The 21,177-nt window shown below is 44.1% G+C and overlaps 1 protein-coding gene across 10 annotated transcripts in view; it reads right to left on the bottom strand.

Annotated features, from left to right (window-relative positions):
- The window catches only part of HIBCH (3-hydroxyisobutyryl-CoA hydrolase), a 78,218-nt gene extending 63,281 nt beyond the window's left edge, over positions 1-14,937 (bottom strand). For 3 of the 10 annotated variants that reach the window (XM_072979791.2, XM_072979792.2, XM_020802877.3), the window contains exons 1-6: positions 13,919-14,069; positions 12,203-12,245; positions 10,321-10,461; positions 7,340-7,424; positions 6,510-6,590; positions 4,022-4,074 (exon numbers count right to left, since the gene is read on the bottom strand). In XM_072979791.2, the coding sequence (XP_072835892.2) occupies positions 4,022-4,074; positions 6,510-6,590; positions 7,340-7,424; positions 10,321-10,461; positions 12,203-12,245; positions 13,919-13,962 (447 nt within the window). In that variant the 5' untranslated portion in view covers positions 13,963-14,069. Of the gene's footprint in view, positions 1-4,021; positions 4,075-6,509; positions 6,591-7,339; positions 7,425-10,320; positions 10,462-12,202; positions 12,246-13,240; positions 13,340-13,918; positions 14,070-14,608 lie in introns of those variants that run through there. The other 7 variants (XM_078393491.1, XM_078393493.1, XM_078393482.1 and 4 more) reach the window with 5 other exon arrangements.
- Between the last annotated feature and the right edge of the window lie 6,240 nt (positions 14,938-21,177).

Genomic DNA, 21,177 nt, shown 5'->3' with positions numbered 1-21,177 from the left:
AGGTACTACTGTACTTCGTTTTTCACACATGGCTTCTCCATTTTGGCTTTACAAATTAAATCATGACACGGTGTAATATGTCATGAATTGTTGTACTTAACTAATTTTTAGACCTGCTAAGGACCGGATGATTTTTATTTTATTATGTAAAACCACAGGATTCAAAGAGGATTTACTTTCTTTTTTTTTTTCACTACTGTAAATGCCCTGCAATGTTCTCTGAACTATCATCATTAAGAGCTTTCACTGTAGAGTGCTCAAAATATTATCTGTATGGTTAATGTATTTATGATGTCTTGTGTGTCTGCTATGGACGCCTAGCTTCCCTCTGCTCATTAGAAATTAATGGATGAAAAAAACAATAGATTAACACCTATTAGTGTCCTTTGCAATACTGTCATTGTTGTTATGTGTCACCAAGTTGGAACCAGCTTAGAGCGACCCCAAGAAGGTTCTCAGGTTCAGTGGTTTTCAAGGAGTGGTTTTACCAGTTCTACATCCCCAGGGAGTTTCCATGGCCGAGTGGGGATTCGAACCCAGGTCTCCTGGGTCCTGGTCTGTCACTCTAATCACTACACCACACTGGGTATCCTCTGCAGTATAAGAAACACATGTTTAGTTACATATTCCTTTCTGAATAGGCAGCACCAGTATATTGAAAAGAAAAGGTTCTCCAAAGACTCCTGCAGGTGCTTTCCTGAACAGTCTGTTCTTTGCTTGCTGTCACATAAGCCAATGTCAGGAATGACTCTTTGGTAAACCAAATGCAACAAAACAAACGAACAAAAATTCATAAACAACTATTTCATAAGCATTTGTTGGGTTTCTACGTAAAAGGCTGTAGGAGGTCAATTTGAGACAATTCCTGGCAACCTCCCTTTACTCTACATGTGCAAAAAGATGGCCCTCTGTCTGACTTAAGTGGATGTGGTCTGTTTTCTATCCTGTCCTACCTCACAGTATTTTATCTTGACAGATGTTTGCATCTTTCTGCCTCAGCTCCATTCCGGCATATGTCATCCAAAGACAGATGGTTTAAACAAGGAAACATTTGCAAGGTTGGTTTAATAACAGAGAAAATAAATCAAGATTCAACTGCGTTCATATTCCACAGTGCATATCCAAGGCTCTCTAAACATGCATTAGCAGTTATAAAAACACTGCCTCTTGTTAATGTGATGTTTGGTTTAATTTACCACCAACAGCAAACAACAACAGTTAAAGGCCAAGCCTTAACTTTGAGCCAACACAGGAGGGAAATGGAAAGAAAGACCCAGTATTCCATCCCTCTGCTTTAAGCTGATCCAGAATTCTGTGAAATATGAACAAACCAATGAGCAATTTCCAGACACCAGCCAGCTTTTTAGTCAGCGGGAGGCAGAGAAACCATCAACTGTGATGCTATGCCTCAGAGCACCCAACAATAGCAATGCGATATTGTGTTAGCCATATGAACATTGTATACCCTGTAACAGCTAGATATGAAGAGAAGAAGCCATGGGCCCAGGAAGGAGAGATCACAGAGATCAAGAAATTTTTACAGATATTGCTAGTAAATGCTTTTGGAAGAAATTATAGGTGCAAACCTTTCAATCAAGTTATGATAGAGCTCCAACACACGTCAAGACTGGTAAATAGGCCTCTCTTTTCTTTCTCTCTGCCGTCCTTCTCCTTCGCTGAAGATTGCCTAGGGGCCCCGGAGAGGCGAAATGCTCCTGCCACTTTTACATCACTTATAGCACAGTTCCTCAGTCTTAATAGAGGCACTGCCCATTGCTGCCTTTTGTTCTTAGGGACCGCATCGCTTCTTGTGAAAATGTTATTTCACAGGAAGGACTGTGTTCTGCCTCTCGAGGACATATCAACAGCCACCAAAACAGAAGAGAGGAGGGGAGCATGGGAAAGGGGATCCTGACACATCCGTCTTCCACACCTCTGCAAAGAGCGGCTGGCTGAAGCCAATCGGGCAGCGCTGGGTCTAGAGTTTGTCTTCCGTTCCTTTCCTCCCTTCACATCAGATCTGCATGGTTGGTTTCAATCAGCCCGAGACATTTAACAACTTGTTTCACTCCTTCTTGAGCCACAGTTCCAGCTTAGGCCTTATAAGCGCAAACATGAAAGGACTGTGACTGATTAACACTGCCATTAATCTCAGACGGTGCTGGGTGGATAGCTCTGCGGTTTAGGCATCTGGCTGCAAGAGGTTTGGAGTTCAGTGCCCCACAGTGCCTCCTGAGAATAGAGCCAGCCTGGGGGGCCATGGGCAAGCTTCACCATCCCAGGGTCCCCTAGAAGAAAGGGATAGTAAACCACTTTGCTCTATTCTCTACCTAGAAAACCCTGGAAAGTGTCACCGTAAGCCAGAATTCACTTGACGGCACACAATTATTATTATTAGTCGCAGACAAATTCCTATTTTGCCCTCTACAACAGTGGTCCCCAACCTTGGGCCTCCAGATGTTCTTGGACTACCACTCCCAGAAGCCTTTTCACCACCACCTCTGCTGGCCAGGATTTCTTGGAATTGTAGTCCAAGAACATCTGGAGGCCCAAGTTTGGGGACCACTGCTCTACAACACAGCACCAAGAATGTCACGAGAAAAGCGAGATGACTTCACTCCACCCCACCATCTCTGCTGGGTGGAGACAGCGGAGTTCCTTTTTCTTCTAAATACCACAGACCAAGCAGCTGAAAGTAGAAAGAGAGAAATGGATTGCATCCAAGCCATGTCCATGTCCACTGGCTAGTCCCCAAATCTTAAATTTGCAGATAGGTTAGAGAAGTACAATGGAGTTAACTAAACAGAGTACACAATAGACAAACAAGGAGACAGAAAATATCTTGTTAAACGTTTTAAACCTTATGCTGCTTCTAGTCACAGGAACTCATTATAGAAAGATGTGAGGGACAGGCTCCTTGAAGCCGAAAGGAAAAGTGAGCAGCTGCCATCTGACATTCAGAAAGATTTCCCTGCTACCAGTTAACAAAGAGGGAAGTTGAACTAGCCAACCTCTTGAAAAGGGAAAGGAACCGTTTGTCCCCATCCAACCAATGGCCATTTCCCCCAAACTACTGGGACAGGACCTACTCCCTCAAGAGTAAGCAATCTTTGCACATCACCATTAAAGTGTTTACCAGCTCCATGAGGACCAAAAGAAGAAGATGTGGGCCGGGCACTAACTGAAGGCATCTCCCAGTCTTTCAGACAAGTAAGGCAACGTAGAAAGCTTCTCCTCATTGTGGGCATGTAAAATGCTTTGCACATGTTTTTGAGGCGTGTACATACAGGCGTGTGTACAGAGGTGAGCACAACCAGGAAGCAGAAGGGAAACAACAGACTTTTCGCAACAGGGTGCTCTCTCCATGAGAGACACTACAGGTCTAATTCCACAGAAACAAGAACTTTACTGGGTAAGTTGAGACTCTCATCATAATCTTGCAGTACCAGAACAAGCTGCACAACGAGGTATTTTTACCTTCTCTCTCTCTCTCTCTCTCTCTCTCTCTCTCTCAATAGCTGAAGGTGCTTCCTGGAGTCTATACCAGGCAACTGCCCCTACTGGGTCTCTGGTCTTTTCCAGATGTTCCTTGCTATCAGGTACCTGCCCCAATGCTCTTCCTTATAATTCCCTCAGATTTCTGTTTTACAACACATTGTCGATTCCCACCCTTTCCTGACACCCACTCGCCCTCTGCCCCTCCATTTCTTCACACCCTAAAATCCCTCCCTGCCAAAGCATTCCCCGCTTTTCACACCCAAACACTTCTTCCTGTCATTAAGTCTTTGTGGATGTTCTTTTCAGACCAAGAAACACTTCCCCTCAGTGCACAGGAGTGGAATTTTAGGAATGTTTCTAAGCAAAAATCTTCCCCTGTAGACAGAATGTGTGCAAATACTTCACAAATGCTTAAAAATGATGATTTTTTAATTAGCATGCATCTTATGATTCACTGACAGCTGTACCAGTGGAGGGGGAAGAAAGAAGCCAATTTATAATCTTAGAAAATATTGCTACTTACACCTCCCATTGTAATTCCATCAATAAGTGCCACATATGGTTTCTGACAGGTGCCTGTGACAGAAGATACAACATATTTATTTATTTATTTGGCTTTTATACCGCCCATCTAGATAAATCTACTCTGGGAGGTTTACAGTCGAAAAAGGAATAGAATTAAAAACATCAATTAAAAAAAAACCTAAAACAGGCAAACACAATCCAAGATGGAAAAATAAGGGGAAGAAATATTCACAAACTGTAGGTAGTTTAGTGCTCATATTTGTACAGAATGGGCTTGCAAATCCATATAATGTTAACTCGAATGTCCACAGAAGGGACCAAATACTAATTTTTCCATTCTGAATTCCAGAGGCCCTGCTTGTTTTTGAGTCCTAGAGCACCATAAAGATTAACAGTTAAAAAGGTCAGCCACCATAAATCTTTCAGTCTTTTAAGGTGGCAAAAATCTGTTGTTATTTTCTTCCCATTCTGCACATATTTATTTGTTGTTTAAAATATTCTGCCATCCTTCAGTTTAACAAACCACTTAGGATGGCTGACAATAATCGAAACATCAGCGAAAATACAGAAGAGTAAAAGCAGAGCAGTGTCAAAAACTAGCAGTGCCAGTAAAAGGAAGGAGATTAAAACCAGCTTAAACGACATACTGAAGAGCCCAGATAAATAGACATTTGCCTGGCACAGAAGGAACATCAAATTAAGTACCAGGCAAACGTTCCTCTGCCACAAGCAGAGTGGCACAACATCTTAAAACATCACTGTGCAGTATTGATATAGATGGTGGAAACTGTGAAATGATTCTCAAAATAATTGTTTTAAGCCTAGTTAAATAATTTAAGAAGGGAAAATGAAATCAAGCAGCATATGCGTTTATTAATTTTCATCCTATCTAGTTTAACGGCTTCTTTCCTTATGTTGCTATACAGTACAATTACAAAATACTACGTCATACATCACAAGCCAGGAAGCCCAAAGTTGCCACTGAGTACATTGCCACTGAAGTTGACAGGGACCCCCGTCAATCACAGCTCTTTGAGAAGCATGCCTGTAAGACATTGCTGTTTGCAAACAAGTACAGTGGTGCCTCGACTTACGAATGTCCCAACGTATGACCATTTCAAGTTACGACCAGCTCCGACCACAAAATTTTGCTTCGACTTGCAACCGGAGCTTCAAGTTACAATAAAAAAAGCAGGGGGAAAAGGTGGGGAATTCAAATTGCTAACTGTTGGTGGCAAAGAGGCTGCTTCTTTGTAGCTCTTTCATCCCAGCAGTTAGAGAGTGTGTGATCAGAGGTGGCTTCGGACTGCCTGGTAAGGTAAGGTGCTGCTTTTTGCTTTTTAAAAACTGTTCAGGGTGAGTTTTGCAGCGTGGTTTTGGGCTGGGGGGGTTATGTTTCTGTGCTGTGATGGGTCTTGCAGTCTTTTTTGGGGCGGGGGGTTTCGCATTTCCGATCGGTCTTGCAGGGTTTGTTTGCTTTTTGGGGTTTCCCCCATTTCCGATGGGTCTTGCAGGGTTTGTTTGCTTTTTGAGTCCCACCCCCAATTTCCGATGGATTTTGCAGGGTTTGTTTGCTTTTTGCTTTTCTTTTTTTGCATTTCTGATGGGTCTTGCAGGGTTTTTTTGCTTTTCTTTTTTTGCATTTCTGAAGGGTCCTGCATGGTTTGTTTGCTTTGCTTTGCTTTTCTCCAACCAGAATGGATTAGTCATGTTTCTGATAGGTCTTGCAGTGTTTTGTGGGTTTTTTGGTGATTTTTTTCTTCAGCCAGAATGGTTTAATTGCATTTCAATGCATTCCTATAAGAAATGGTGCTTCTACTTACAACCATTTTGAGTTACGACTGGAGTTTCAGAACCAATTAAGTTCGTAAGTTGAGACACCACTGTATTTGGAGCCTTCATACCTTACATTCACAAATAAAGGTGCATCTAAAACACAGTGGATAAAATCCTGTTGCTTAGCATTTTAAATCATAGGTGAGTAGACCCATTTGAATCCACTGAATCTGTGGAGGAGCTGTGGCACCCCCACTGATTCAATGGGCCTACTCTAATGCAATTTACTAGATTAAGCAAACAGATTTCAGCAAATATGTGAACTAGCCCTAACATCAAAATTGCTGATCTGCATTTTACAAAATTTGCCAGTGCTCTTTGAATTAAACTAAGTAGCTTTATTCACTGAATGGCTTCTCCTATCAAGGCAAAGACGTTCTTTAATGTCTTTTACAACAGATGGAAAACACTTCATAAATATCTGAAATTTTAAAATACATTTCTCATTGCTATGGAAACAAAATGAATGGGCTAGAATTTCTGTTCTTCTCTTCTATAAACTGTTTCAGACTTCAATTCTTATATGTATGGAAACATGGTGAGCTGATACCAATGCATACTTAATATTATAAAAATCTGAACCCATGCCTCTCCCATACTGTTTGATCATGCCTACTGTAGATTGTACTTTAAATTACTGGCATACGCACCAATTGCATTGTTCAAGATGTATTCTTCTCTGAAGAAATCTTCAGTCAATCTGTTTCCACTTCTTCCTGCTTCAGTCACAGCTACCAAAAAAAAGGGGGGGCCAAACTTAAGTACCCCAGAATAACAAATTCTAATAAACATCATCACCAGTCTAGCAAACTAAACCTCCATTTTGCACTAGTGCTGCCCTTTGTTCCCAAGTTGTCACTTGTAAAAATTAAATTAAATTGACCAAGGAAGAAGCGACGACAGCCAGTGTGATTTGAGTGCGGAGAAGTGGGAGTTCTCATTTGAGATTGCTATTCAGCCTTAAAGCTCACTTGGGCGACCTCGGCCCAGTAACACACTCTCAGCTTGATCTACCTCATGGATTTACTATGAGGATGAAGCTGAGTAAGCAGCTCCTGGTTTGCCGATTCAGAAGAGCATATCAGAATATTAAAAAACGGAAAGAGCAAAGAGTCTTGGGAATCTTAAAGTCTAACAAATCTTATTAGGCATGAGTTTTCATTAACTGCAGCAGACTTTATCAGATGCATTTGGGGGAAGGGGAAATGTGAAATGTTTTAGAAATGTAAAACAAACAAACAAAAACCACACGTTGATAGCACCCTCTTACACACACATTTCAATAATAACTTTTTAAAACCCTAAGAAAATGCAAGGGGTTCGAGCGAGAGCAAAGCCCATGAAAGGAAGTAGCCCAAAGCGGGCTCCTCCCCACGCCCACCGCTGGAACATGCATCCCAAAATCTCTCTCCCAAGGACTGGGGATCCTGATGAAAGGGGAGGGTTGCAGGTTATGGGGCTGACAGGCACCAAGCCTTACCTCTGATATCACCCCCTGCACAGAAAGCTTTGTCACCAGCGCCCTTTATGATTATTAGGAAAGTGTCGGGATCCTGCTCCCACTTCTAAACAAAGCAAGCAAAAAACTTGTATCAGAAAACGAGTAGCTGATGCGCGCAGCCCCTTTTCTTTCAAATTAGAGAATACATGTTGGAACATGACCCAAATCACAGGTGGACCATCCTGGAAGAATGGAACATCAGAGGGCAACAACCCTTTGCAGAGTAAATCTGTGCTTGTCTAGGCAGAATTAAGCCCCATTGGGTTCAATGAAGCTTGTCGCTAGGCAGTGTCCACAGCTTTTATGCAGGAGTAAAGAATGTGTGGTCTGCCAGATACTGTTACACCACAGCTCCCATTAGCCCCAGTCAGCACAGCTAATGCTGAGTGATTGTAGGAGTTGTGCTGTAACATCTGGAGAGCCACATGTTCCCCATCACTAGCTTCTTAGCAAGTCACTGGTTAGTTGTCCAGAAGCAGAATCTCTCTCTTCACCCATGCATAAAATGGAACTGAAATCGTGAGGGCAGATTTTTCTCTCTGGAAGCACAAAGTAAGGGATTTATTTTAATTAAAAAAATTAACTTTTGCTTCAGGAAGAGGCTCTATGCAAAGTAAACCTTATCAGTGTGCCTGTTGAGAAGGCAGTTATATTTGCTTCCAGTCACATCCACTTTCCTGATTTAGAAAAGGCCTGTTAACAGGACCATGCTAAAGATGAACCTCATGTTGGCTACGTGACACAAATAAAGCTGTATATTGATTATAAAAGATCTTATTGATGAGTCTTACTTGTTATAAAGACTCCTTCACGTAAGCATGCAGAAGAACTGAAGAAAAAGAAACAAATCAGCCATTTTGTGTATAATTCAGAAAGTGGAAGATGGAACGAAATATGATGGCCACCATCCCACAGCACACCTTGACACTCCTTCCAGTAGGGAAGATCATCTGTAACAGTCTCTCCAGCATAGACTCCGTAGACACGGCTGACACAGGATGCTTTGACCCTTCTATTGTGACAAGAGAAGGAGCCCAGTCTGTGAAAATGGAGCTCTGATTTGTCCCAGTCCCAGTTACACTTCCCGTCTCTAATACCTCTTCACACAGTTCACCCATCCTCGGGGGGGGGGCTCAGTTCCCTCATTAGCTCCTCATTATTGCTGAGTTGTGTTCACTGGCCCTGTCTGTTCACTGATGACCTCCGGGGCTGAGTCAAAGTCACTCGCCTCAGCACTCCAACGCCCTTCAAAGAGGGCTTCTAGTCCCGGATGGTGGTGGGTCTTCTGGGTGGGGCAGTTCCACTAAATCCTGAGCCAGCTGTGCCAGGCGCAGGTTTTGTCAATGGCATTCCCAGCATCATCTCTGTGTGGGCATCCATCTTGTCAGGAGAAGCTCTCCGGGCTGGCATCATCCCTGCAGTGGTGGCTCAGGTGGGAAGATGGGTATGAAGGCCTTGGGCAAAATCAACCCCTCCCTCATCCAGGGGTCTTGTAGCCAAAAAGGCTGGGTTTCCCCTACAGTGCCTGGGGGCAGTTCTTCCTGCGCCTCCTCCATTCCTCTTAGTGCTGATTCTGTACAACCCATGCCATGCTTCTTGTGGCTTCCTCCTGCCCCAACTCCTCGCAGGTGCTCTGGCTCACGGTTGCCGCAGCACCAAAAGAGAGGTGGAAATAGGGTGGCACCCAGGTCTCTGCGCAGCCCTCCAGGGAGCGTGAAGACAATGTGGCTGGCCTGTCAAAGACGGCAAAGCCGTCCTCCTCACATTCATGCTTTCAAAGAAAGGGCAGCAAATTGCTGTAAAACCAGGTGGAAAGCGGATTTCATACAACAGTCTTAGCAGGACCAGTGGCCATTCTTGAAATGGATTCCAAACCCCAGTGAAAATTCCTTCTCATGCCCTCTAGTGACCAATTTTTACATGTTGGATGATACTGGGGGGGGAGGGCAGAAAGGTGTTGGAGTGCAGCATCAAAACATGGCACAATTACCCCATGCCCCCAGAGGGTACCAGGGACTCTCTGAGCAAAATTTCCCAACCTTTTTTAAATGGGGAGGGGGCACGAAAGTGCCCCCGGGGGCTGCACATTGCCCACAGGCCAACGTGTTGCTCTCCCTGGCCCTACAGGGGATGCGTAAGCAAGGGGAAGAGAGTGTGGGACTCCATTCTTGTGCCTGCAGCACCTTTGCTGTCTGTTGGGCTTGACGACCAGCAGAGAACAGGACACGGCACTTGTCGCTAAGCCCTTTCAGTGCTCCTCCAGCTATCAGCTGAAACCCAGAAGATACAAGTGGGGCAGTTCTGCCTATTAACAGAGGGCTGAATCAGGTAATAGTCAAAAAAATCCAAAGGAGTTATCCTTTAGGATCCCATGAAAGCAGCTGTGAACCCACCCCCTCCCGTGCCATGGTTCAACCAACTCGCTTAGATACTCCAGTTACCATGATGGTTACACTGCCTTCCCCAGGAAAAATTCTCTTTTTTAAGTGGAAGGTCTCAGTTACACAAAGCCAATTCCCTTAACGCAGCATCCGTACAGAGAAGCAACAGTGTGTCCTGCCTCACAAAAGGAAACATGGAATACTCCCTTCTTCCATATGGAAAGAAGGGTCTGAATAGAGAGTGGCAGAAATGCTGCTGCAGGCAGTTTTAGTCAGGTTCACATGGTTGTGATGATTACTTGCTCACTCCAGAGTCAAACCATGACTTATTTATTTATTGAAGTCATGGTTTGACTCTGGAGTGAGCAAGTAATGATCAACAATGGGGAGGAGTGATGGGAGCCATCGTTTAGCAAGATCTGGAGGGTCAAAGGCCATAAAACTCTTCCATACCATCTCATACCTACCTCTTCTCAGCAGAGACAGTTCACAAATTCAGCTACCAACAATTAGGTGGCCAAAAAGCCCACAAAATTATAACCTTCGCATACAGCAGTGGTTTAATATATAACCACTAACCTTTAGTTGTGGATATATCAGTCGAATCATAGAAAGAGTACATGCATTCAGAGTCTTGGGTCTGTTCAGAGTTATAACTCCAGCACATCCTTTTTTTTCCAGCAGAACCTCTGGTGAAGAATCCACTGTCTTGGACATATTCTGTATGCAACAACAAGCAGAATCAAGCTTTCTAACAACGTTGTTAATCACAAGTTGGCTCATGACTAGACATGAGGACAAATATAAAAACGAATCAGGATATTCGTTAAATATCCCTGATTCATCAGATATTAGTTTCTTCATATTCTTGGGGTCCAGAGACCCTTATGAATACAAAGCAACAAATATAACCCTTTTATATTTGTCCATTCATTCCCTATCTGCTTATGCCTCTGTGGATCAGCTGCTCCTCAGGGGCATAAGCAGAGAGGGATTTTCCCTTCAGGCGGCTTGCTAAACCCTGCCCGAAGGGAATCCCACCCCGGGACTGGGGGATGGTTTGGTTTCCCCTTTCCTCCTCTTCCTATGCCTGCACAAAGAGGAGAGAAGGGATCAAAGGGATCCCTCAGCTATGCAGGATCACTTTGATCCCCGCTTTCCCCCTTCTTACTAAGCCCCGGGGGGCTTAGCAAAAGGAGGGGAAAAGGGAGCAAAAGCACTGCAGGATCGCTTTGATCTCTGCTTTCCCCCTCCTTTTGCTAAGCCCTGCTGAGCTTAGCAAGTGGAGGGGGGAAAGCAGGGATGAAAGTGCTGCAGGATCGCTTTGATCCCTGCTTTCCCTCCTCTTGAGGGAAAGCAAAAAAAAAAAAAAAGACCCAAAAAATGACGGATTGATTCATAGTTCCTCAGGGCAGGCGGGGGGGGGGAATTCAACTTTGACAACCCACAAAGCAAGATGAAGCATCCCATCTCTACTCATGACTCTACAGATCACATGCCAAGAATGTCTTTAAAGTCATGCATGTTGATTACTACTTTAAAGTAGTATTTTAACCACAACTGCTTTCAAAAGGAATAGTACACACCTCTACCAGCAAACACAGCACCAAAAATTCAAACCAGCTCCACACCAATGTCAAGGCAAAATGCTGCTAGTTACAGTTCCTGCTAGTGCACCCTTTCACTACTTCACTCCCATTTTTTTTGTCCACAGTGCCTTTGGCTTAACAATTTATCCCTCAGAGGCTGGGGACATTCGTAATACCTTATCCTAACATCACGCTATTCTCCCTATTTTGAAATATTGCAGAATTCTGGAATGCCCAAAATGTAGCAGGAATTATTAACAGAGAAAAACCACAGAGGTCAGTTTCTCCATACGAACTTTATGCTCTGTAGTCCTCCTCTGCCTCGAGAGTGACTCACTTTTACAAACACTATATTGTCTTTCCCCACCTATATTCAAGCAATGGGGGGGGGATATGTTGCCTGCAGATGTTGAACCTCACCTCCCATCATCCTAAACTAACACAGCCTATGGTGAAGAATGATGGTAGCCATAGTTCAACAAAATCTGAAAGGCCACACATGACTCATCCTAGTTTTATGCTCTCATCTAGGAGCTTATGCACATCTGTAGGGATTTTCCTCCCCCCCTATTATTTGAACAGCAAAGCACATTTTTTATCATGTTTTGTTTCTGATACTGTTGTTAGCCGCCCAGAGTGTCCTGGTTGACAGATGGTGCGGGATATAAATTTACCAAACAAATTAGTAAATAAATTGGATCTTAAATTCCTTTTGAAACTCCCTTCTGTTTCCAAAGCAGCTGCCACAGAGGCTGCAAGGGAAACTGAATCCCAACGCTCTCTTGGAATTTGGACGGCACAGCTCTTTCTAACCTGACTATATTTCAAACCCATATTGGCCAGTATGATATGAAAGAGATGTCCAAACTCACTAAGTGTTGAAGTATGATCTGCAACCTGTTGAATGGCTTCAGCCTGGGGAAGGGAAAAGAGAGACAAATCAAAGTCAGACATGCCTCTGTACAGCCAATGTAAATACTACAAGCAAGCCATCCATATAAATGTTGATAAACTTGTTTCTTGATGTGTACATCTCTCATCCCACATTCTCTTCCTCAATAATTTATACGTTTGCATCTCAATTACAGGTACACAACCTGGTGCAAGCAAGGCCAGTGGCTAGGGATTATGGGAGCTGGTGGTCCAAAACATACAGAGGGCATCTGTTTATCTTCCCCCAGATAATTACTGTACTTACTTTTTCAGAAACATTGGACATGATTAGAGAAAGTTACCTGTTTTTGTGTGTGCTAATTTTCCAATCCTTAGCAGCCATTTTAGGTATCCTACAATAACACCCAAAACAGGGACACCCCCCAAGAATGTATGATATGGGGCTTTGCTACCTACAGGCTATAAGTGCACAGATGCATTTCAGATTCAGGTTACGTTAGACGTAGTCATTAACCATCAAAATAGAAGAGCAGAATACTTTTTCCACTCCACAGGAGCCACACACTTCATTTTATATTTAAATAGATATTTTTAGAGAGCACTGTTATTTCAAGAAACCAGGTACAATTTTCAAGCTACATCGTTGTACTCTGTGTTATTGTCTTTCAATGATACCATGCACAGCTAATTAATGAGTAATTTCATATACTAGAAGATGCAACTTTTAAAAAGAGACCTAAATAAAATTGATGTATAACTTTTAGACAAAAAAAACTGGGCCAACTTTCTGCAAAACAGGCATTATCTCTAGAATACAGTTCTCTACCCATAGGCTAGTTTTTACCCATATGAATGCAAATGTACTAACATCACTATAAAATTTCAAAAACTTTTCAGCTGAGTGGGAAGCACAGCAGACAGTAGGACAGCAAGAACTGTCTATCTGCTTTGTCTCTATGTTTGACCTTTCTTCAACACTTGGAAAATTAGCAATTATATAACTTGATTTGGATCACCTTAACGTTTTATGCAATCAGCTTCTTTCATCAAAAGAGCCATGAACTCATCAAGTACTTGTTTCTTCTTTCCCTGTACTATTAGTATACAAAAGCCAAGCATAGATCTTGGGGGTCAGTCTTGAGCTGTGTTTACTTAATCATGACTCTCAAAAATCAGAACAGGGGCATCAAATACATCCTGCTTCCTACCATTCCCCTCTCTGTCAGCTACAAATGGTTGCCCAAACTCTTAGCACCAAGTACAAGCACAACGCCTGATTAGTAGGACAGAAGTGGTTACATCATGAGGGGCTTCAGCTGTTGTCAGTCCTGCTCAATGCAACCAGGAGTAAGCAAGGGCGGGAGCTGTGATTCAAACCATCTGGAAAGCCAATGGTTCACCAATCCGTGACGCTGCAACTTAGCCCCACTTTAGTTATCACTTTTGATGATCCCAAAGGCTGAGTTGTCGTATAGCTGGAGAGCAACTGAGCCTGTTTGGGGACGGGGGCTGAGAACTAATTAGCACTGTTGACGCAGCCGCTCTAATTAGACTCCCTCCCAGGTCCCGGGGGGGCACATCGGATAACCCTGGGTTCAAGGGGCGGCATCCTGCGGATAACACAGAGAGCGAGCCACATGCAAGGCCTCTCCCGGACGCCGCTCCACTTCGCCAGCCTCCTCCCCGCGATCTACCTGCGAAGCGGCCGCCTCAGGAGCGGAGCCGCCAAAAACCCCATCCTGCCACCGGTAAAGCCCTGGACACAGCAGGGACACAGCGCCAGCCAGAGGGCGAGGCGCGGGATGATGACGCCATCCGCCCCTGCCTATAATCGTCCCCCCGCTTCGGGCACAGCACATTCTGACACGTAGAGTCGACCGTCCGGTTGGGGAAAACAAATATAAGAAAAAAATAGACTAGCGCACTCATTGTGTGGAGAGGGAACTTCCGGGTCCACGCTGGATGAACCATGTTAAATCTGTCCAGGAGGGCAGAGACCTGCCGACAGAAATCAATATGGAAACCTAGGATTTTGAGGGGAGTGTGACTGAGCAGCAATATGTTCCTCCAGCAACGACAGGTGGCACTAAAAAGTGAGGCGATGGTCTCCTTTCCAATGAAATATGCCATTTTAATTTACCTTTTATTTATTTATTTATTTATTCATTCATTTATTTATTTATAAAGAGGCCGATGCATGATGCAGCGGAGGGCATGGTTGAGAGACTCGTGCAGAGTCTGAAAATGGAGTTTCACCTCTTCCACTTCGGGTCCACCTGAGGAAGAGCTACTTGCATTATAGTGCAATGCTATTACCTCGCTGTGGAAACCCCGGGAGGCCGTTGCAAAATAGCCCACCTCTCGTGAGGCATGTCAGGGAGTACCTTGAATCTGAGCCGGATTTCCACCTAAGCATCTCCTTTCCCAGTCGCCCCTCCTGCGGCAGCCCCCGTCCCTCTCCTTGCAGCACTGGCCTCACCACTCCCTGCCCAAGTTCCGCCCTCAGTGGCAGGCCGGAGGCCACGCCTGGGCTTGTGCCTCTCGCTCGAAATGGACGGATCACAAAGGTTGGGAAGCCCATTTTCAGGAAAGGGCGCAGCTTCCCGTTCCCGCCGTTTTCGGGTGTTTATGGGCGGGGAAGAGGCGACCCTCTCCAGGCACCCTTCAAACCCTTGTAATTCTGGAAAGATGTGACCGGTCCCAGTCAAACAGGATGAATTGGCTCAAAGAACTTCACAGGTTTCGCTTCCAAGTGAAAACTTGAATGGAACAAGAAAAGATCGAGCTTGCGACAAGAAAAGATGGCAGGACGCGTTTTTCTTGTCGAAAGCTTGATCTTTTCTTGTTTCATCAAAGTTTTCGCTTGGAAGCGAAACCTGTGAAGTCCTTTGAGCCCATTCAGTCTGTTTGGCTGGGACTGGCCCTCTTTTTCTAATGGGCTCCAAGAAACCTGAAAGGTTTTCACTCGTAACGCTAGCCTGCCCAGCTCTCACTTCCGCCTCAAGGACGAAAACCGGAAGGTGAACGTCTAACTCGCAGCACGACGGAGAGTTTCCGTCTCTGGACAGGAAATAAGTCGGAGCCTTTCCCTTTGCTAGGCTCCTTCTCCTCTATGGTGTGGGTGGTCGGCTCGGTTCGTGCGTTGGCGCCACCTGGAGGTTGCTGTGCTAACTGCTGTGGTGCCTTTTTATCAGCCGCCTCTCTACAGTCGGCTCTGTAGAACTTTGGCTCCAGCTTCTGTCATCCCCCCTATATTTAATAATAGTGTGTAACAGATTTACAGCGATGATGAATGGGCGAGCTAACGGGGCCAACCCCCCCTCAAGCTATGGTTCCAACTGGCATAGGCAACCACAACTCAACAGCTGGCATTTTGCATCCTATAGTGATGGGGGAGGAGATGCACCTGCTCCATGGAATCGCATCAGGACAGAAACGGACTCGCGGATTAGGCAGGCATTGTAAAACGCATTAGAGATTATAATCGCTGCTTTCCCAATTTTATTTTTAAGTGCTTAAATATTCTAACTGTACAGAGGTTAAAAAAACAAGACCATTGTGCATCTATGTAAGTAATGATTGACATATGTTGTAGAATATCCATGAGCAGGATTTTAGCAGGATTTTCAAACCTTAATCTATAATATACAGAGGATCCAGCAGATCATTAGGAGCGGAAAACCTTGCATATGTGCTTTGTTCAGGAAAAAGTGTGTTTTAGGATTGCGATTCTATGTACACTAATGCAGTGGTTCTTAACCTTTTTGAAAGAAACGCCCCCTTGAGACATTGAGGAAGTTACCATTGCCCCCCTCCCCGCAGTGATGATTTATTTATTTGTTTGTTTATTTGTTTGTTTATTTATTTAAGACACTTAAATCCAATGACCCCTGAAAACAAAATTAAATTCCAAGAAAATGAAATGCCCCCAAAAAGGTAACATTTAATGATTTAGTTGCAAGTGAATTTTAGGATGCAAAAAGAAATATTAAAAGGGCATAAAAACAAATGCAGGAACTAAAAATTTCAAGACAAAAAGTCTGAAACTAAATTAAAATTGGAGGAAAATATATATTCATGCACACTGTAAAAAGCCTGCAACCATCTTCACAAGTTTGGCTTGCTCCAGCGCCCCTCTACCGCCCCCTTCTGCTCCAGCGCCCCCACACCGCCCCTTTTCATTCCACCGCCCCCCTGAAAAATGAAATCGCCCCCTGGGGGGCATTATCGCCCACATTAAGAACCACTGCACTAATGTGTCAGAGAGCTCCATAAAAACTGATTTTCCTAGAACCACAGACAAAATAGGGCTACACAGCTTTGACTGCAAACATTTTGTTTTAAAAACAGATGAGATTATAATTAGGAATGATAGAGACAGCAACATGTTGGTTAGCTCATCTTGATGCCAGTGCACTCATTCCTTGCTCATTTAGGGTTTAAAAGGCTCTTTGTTTACCATAGTAAGACAATAACATCACAAAATATAATGTCTTGTGGCACCTAAAAGATTCACACACTTTATTTGGTGTGAGCTTTTTTAGATTACAGGGGGTGTTGGCACACAATTATACACAGACACACATACACACAAAAGGCTAGGCAGGTGAGTGAAGAAGTAAATAGAAAATGGTAATCCTTAAGGTCAGAGGGATTGAAAAGAAAAAAGTACGTACAGTAATAATGGCTTTAACAGTGCTCTGTCCCTGTAATAGCCACTCTTTGTACAGTTTCACATCTGCCTGACCCCAGTGATCATAATCCTTTCCCCACACACACACACACCAATAGATGAATAAATATTTGCTGACTGAGGCAGCGCTCTGTGCATCTCACAAAGGAGGTAGTAGTACCTACCAAATAAAATGTGTCTGTCTTTAATATGTTCTGAAACTCTGCATTGCTTTTGCTGCAAAGATTAACATGGCTACACCCTGGAAATATTAACAAACTGGTACAATAATCAGAAGAAATATTGCAATTTACAAGCTTTGTCCCTACATTGATGCTGGACAGAGGAAGACAGGTGACTGGCAGGGCCCTGCTGCATTTCAACAGTAAAAGGTTCATGCAGACTCTCATTTTAGCTGCCTCCGTTTTCTAAATAGTCTTGGAGGACAGTTCCACTCAGAGAATAATGCAGTAGTCAAGCCAAGAGGCTATTGAGGCAAATATGATATATGGTAGATCTTGTTGACGTGCTAGGAGAGGAAAGCAATCCCAGCCACTGGCATTCATCATTGCTGTCTCCACAGGGGTGATGCCACACTGCAAGCATCTAGATGCTCTGGCTCAGAGACTTCATTGAAATTTTAATTTAACGTAACAGACAAGCTCAAAGTTTGGAGTGCTTTCCTGGATAATTGTGCTTGGCTATGCCAGCAAAGTCAGAGGCAGTTTGTGAGATAGGACCAGAATCGCCACAAAACCACCCTCAGTGTTTCCTGCCCTTCTGTAAAGGCGGGCTTCTATTTTTAGTCTTTGTACAGATATTGTTGTAAGACTTCATTTGGACTTTCATGTGTCCAGTTGAATATTGTAAAGTTATATCTACGTGATGAGGGGAGAATTGCAGATAGGGCTTCGATCAGGGCTGATGAACGTGTGGCCTTCAAGATGCTGTTGAACTACAACTCCCCTAGGTGGAAACCTACAACACCCAGTGGGTCACAGTTTCTCCAGCCCTTCCGTAGGTCCTGCAGCTTGATGAAACTATTGTGCAGTCACTGTGTTACAGAAGTGCTCAGAGAAGGCCCCAGATGGCAGCATTGATCCTTTCTAAGAAAGCATCCCCTCTGTCTGTCTCCTCTAATTTTCTTCCATAGAATTCCACACAGCTGTTAACTTTCCATTAGCATTCCCCACAAAAGGGATACTAGTCTTCTGGCTTGGTGTCCCTTTGCCTCTGGTTCAGGTGGCGGCAGTGCAGCTGAAGCTGCCCTAGGTTACTGTAAACCTCCCCTTTGCTTCACCTGGTTACAAACTTGTGATGTAAAAAGATGAGCGATGGGGACACAATAGGAGAATATAAAATGACACAGGATGAAGAGAAAATAAATATGGAGAACTTCTCTTTGCGTCTCCAAATATTAGATCTGGGGTCATCCAATTAAGCTGACGAGTGGGAGACTCAAAACAGAGAAAGAGAAGCGCTACTTCACACAGCACATATTCAAAGAGCAGAAGTTGTTCCCTCAAGGTGTAGTGGGGATTGTCAACATGTACAGTTCTAAAGTGGGGTCAGGCAAATCACAGGTGGTGGAGCTGTTAGTAGTTACTACCACCCTTATCAACAGAATGCCCTCACTGGTTCTGGAGTTAGCTGTATTGCTAATGGCAAATCCCTCCCATATCTGCCCTAATAGCTATTCCTAACTTCCATTATCTGTAATGACATTTTTTTAACAAGGGCTCTCTTGTCAACTGTCACCAACTGGGATTTATAAAATGAGTTACTTAACTCAAGCCCACAGTGTTTACAGAGACCGAAACCTCCCAGGGCCCTTCTTCAAGCACCTCTCATTTCCCTTGTGTTTTGGCTTGGACCTAGGAATGAACCACTAAGACTCATTAAAAAAACAAAACAGGAACAGGGAGACGTCTGCCTATATACAGCACAATCCTTGGAGTTAAAGCAGGGGTGGGCCACAGATGGCCTGCATGGAGCCAATTATGCCTCCCCCCAGCAACCCACGCCATCTTCCAGTAAGCTTTCAAAATTTAGAGAAGGTGCTCAACTTTCCTTGGTCCCGTTTAGGGAGATTGTAAAGGTTTTTTTAAATCCACATTCTTGTAAGAAAACTGGGAGAAGTGAGCTGGAGATGGTGCAGCCCTATGTGTTCCAAAAATGGGTATGTGCACCATGGGATAAAAAGTCATTTGCCTGTTGTACCTGAGGCTGAGTGAAAGCGGTGGAGGAGATACATAAGACTGTCTTGAGGGTAGGATGTTGCTGGGGCAGATTTAGCACATGCCTGTCAATTTTTAGATCCTATCCTCGTGTATCTAAAGGATTTCCACACAATCCATATAAATTCTGACATTAATTTAAAGTACCACATTGCTCTATAAGTAGCTAGCAATGACTCTAAGACTTTTAAAATATATGTGTTGGGATGTGCTTTGTCTTATTTAGTGCACGTCCAATTTACTAGATCCAAAGTCTGTGTTTCAGGATGGGTGGGAATTTGAATATATGCTAGTTGCAAAATAATTTGTTCAAACCAGAGAAAAGCAGATCAAATGTGAGCCCTTAAAATGTAGAGCACCCAGCTTCATATCATTTAAGGTCATTTTGAAGCGATGTTTGTACATTTGCACAAAATACAAGAAACAGTCTTTATGGCTAACGTACATTTGGATGGAGAAGTACATGCAAAAAATGGTCATTTTTGATCAGCAGGGTTTTTTGTCACACCCTGTCTTGCAGTAGGATATTTATGGATGTTTGATCCACTTTAGCCTAGCACCATTTTAGAACAGAAGGCACCGCTTTCGTGAGTCATACACCAAACTGTTCCGTAATGGAAAGTAATGTTCTCTGAAGGCCTGGCGTCATCTGGCCACTGAAGGGCGAAATGGATACTGACAATCACTGATGAGGCCTTTTTGTCTAAAATCATGATGGGAGAAATGTTTGGGCCTCGGGGACCAAATTCTGATTGGTGTTGGGGTGGGGTGTCTCTCAGTGTTGCAGTCTAGCAGTGGCAGTGCTAAGAGTATGGCACAACACCAGCGCAAAGTGAGTGGGGCCAGTTGTCATTCTTATTTATTTGTACATTTCCTGACCAAGCATACAAATTGCAGCTCAGATCTATGCGTCTGGTTAGGAGCAAGCCCCAGTACAACAGATTTCAGTTTCTGCAAAGCAGGGTTCACTTCCATGCAACAATTTCAATGCAGAATACTGTATAGTTCAGTTTCATATAACGCTTTCTTAACTGCAAGACACAGCTTAGTTCCACACAATAGCTTTCTTTTGTCTGCAAAGCACTGTTCAGTTGTTATGCAAGATACAGTATTTAAAGCTTAAATAAATAGCTTTATATTGATATTGACCAGTATCCTGTCTGCTTGCACAACAAGAGTGATGTCACCAGCTGCCTCACATTGCTCCTAATTACAGTGGTGCCTCCCACAACAGGCACCTCGTAGAGCGATGAATTCGCTCTACGAGGCTGGTTTTGCGATCGCAAATGCGATCGCAAAACGGTGCCCACATAGGGCGAAAATCGCAGAGCGAAGGGCGGTAAGCAGTTCACTTACCGACCTTCGCTTTGCACCCTGCCGATCAGCTGTTCGGCGGCTACAAAATGGCCGCCAGACGCCCCAAAATGGCCGCGCGCAGCGTTTTCGCGCCCTCGTAAAGCGAGGGGAGGGCGCGAAAATGGCTGCCGGCCATAGAGAAGCATCGTTGAACGGTGAGTATTCGGCCCAATTGGAACGCATTAAACCATGTTTAATGCGTTCCAATGGGTTTTTACGTTCTGTTCAACGATGCTTTCACACAGCGAGGGTTAATCCGGAACGGATTAACCTCACTGTGCGAGGCACCACTGTAGTTCCTTTCTGTGTGTGACTTTGGATTACTGCATGCCAGTCATGCACATCCCAAAGTCAGAAAAGGAACTCTTGAATTAGCCGTAATCAGCCATGGTCCGTGACATCACTCCCATTGTGCAGGTGCCGTGTGCAGCAAGCAACTGCTCATAGTGTGCAATCCCCTGGCAGGTTGGAAGAATCCGCAACCGGGCTTGCTTTGCATAGCACAAGTGGGATTAGCATTCTGTAATGTGTGTTTGGCAGTTCCTAGGGGAATGCGATTGTCAACCAGAATGAGTGGCTGTTAGGCCAGTCTTACACCAGTAACTGGATGGTGGCTCAGATCGATTCATCTCGACTGCCATTTCCTCAGGCTAAGCAGAACAATCAAAGCTCTGCCAAGTCTCAACGC

The sequence above is a fragment of the Pogona vitticeps genome, chromosome 1, assembly GCF_051106095.1.
Source record: "Pogona vitticeps strain Pit_001003342236 chromosome 1, PviZW2.1, whole genome shotgun sequence".
Lineage (NCBI taxonomy): Eukaryota > Metazoa > Chordata > Lepidosauria > Squamata > Agamidae > Pogona > Pogona vitticeps.
Note: the sequence above shows the minus strand (reverse complement) of the source record. Positions and strands in the feature narration are given on the sequence as shown.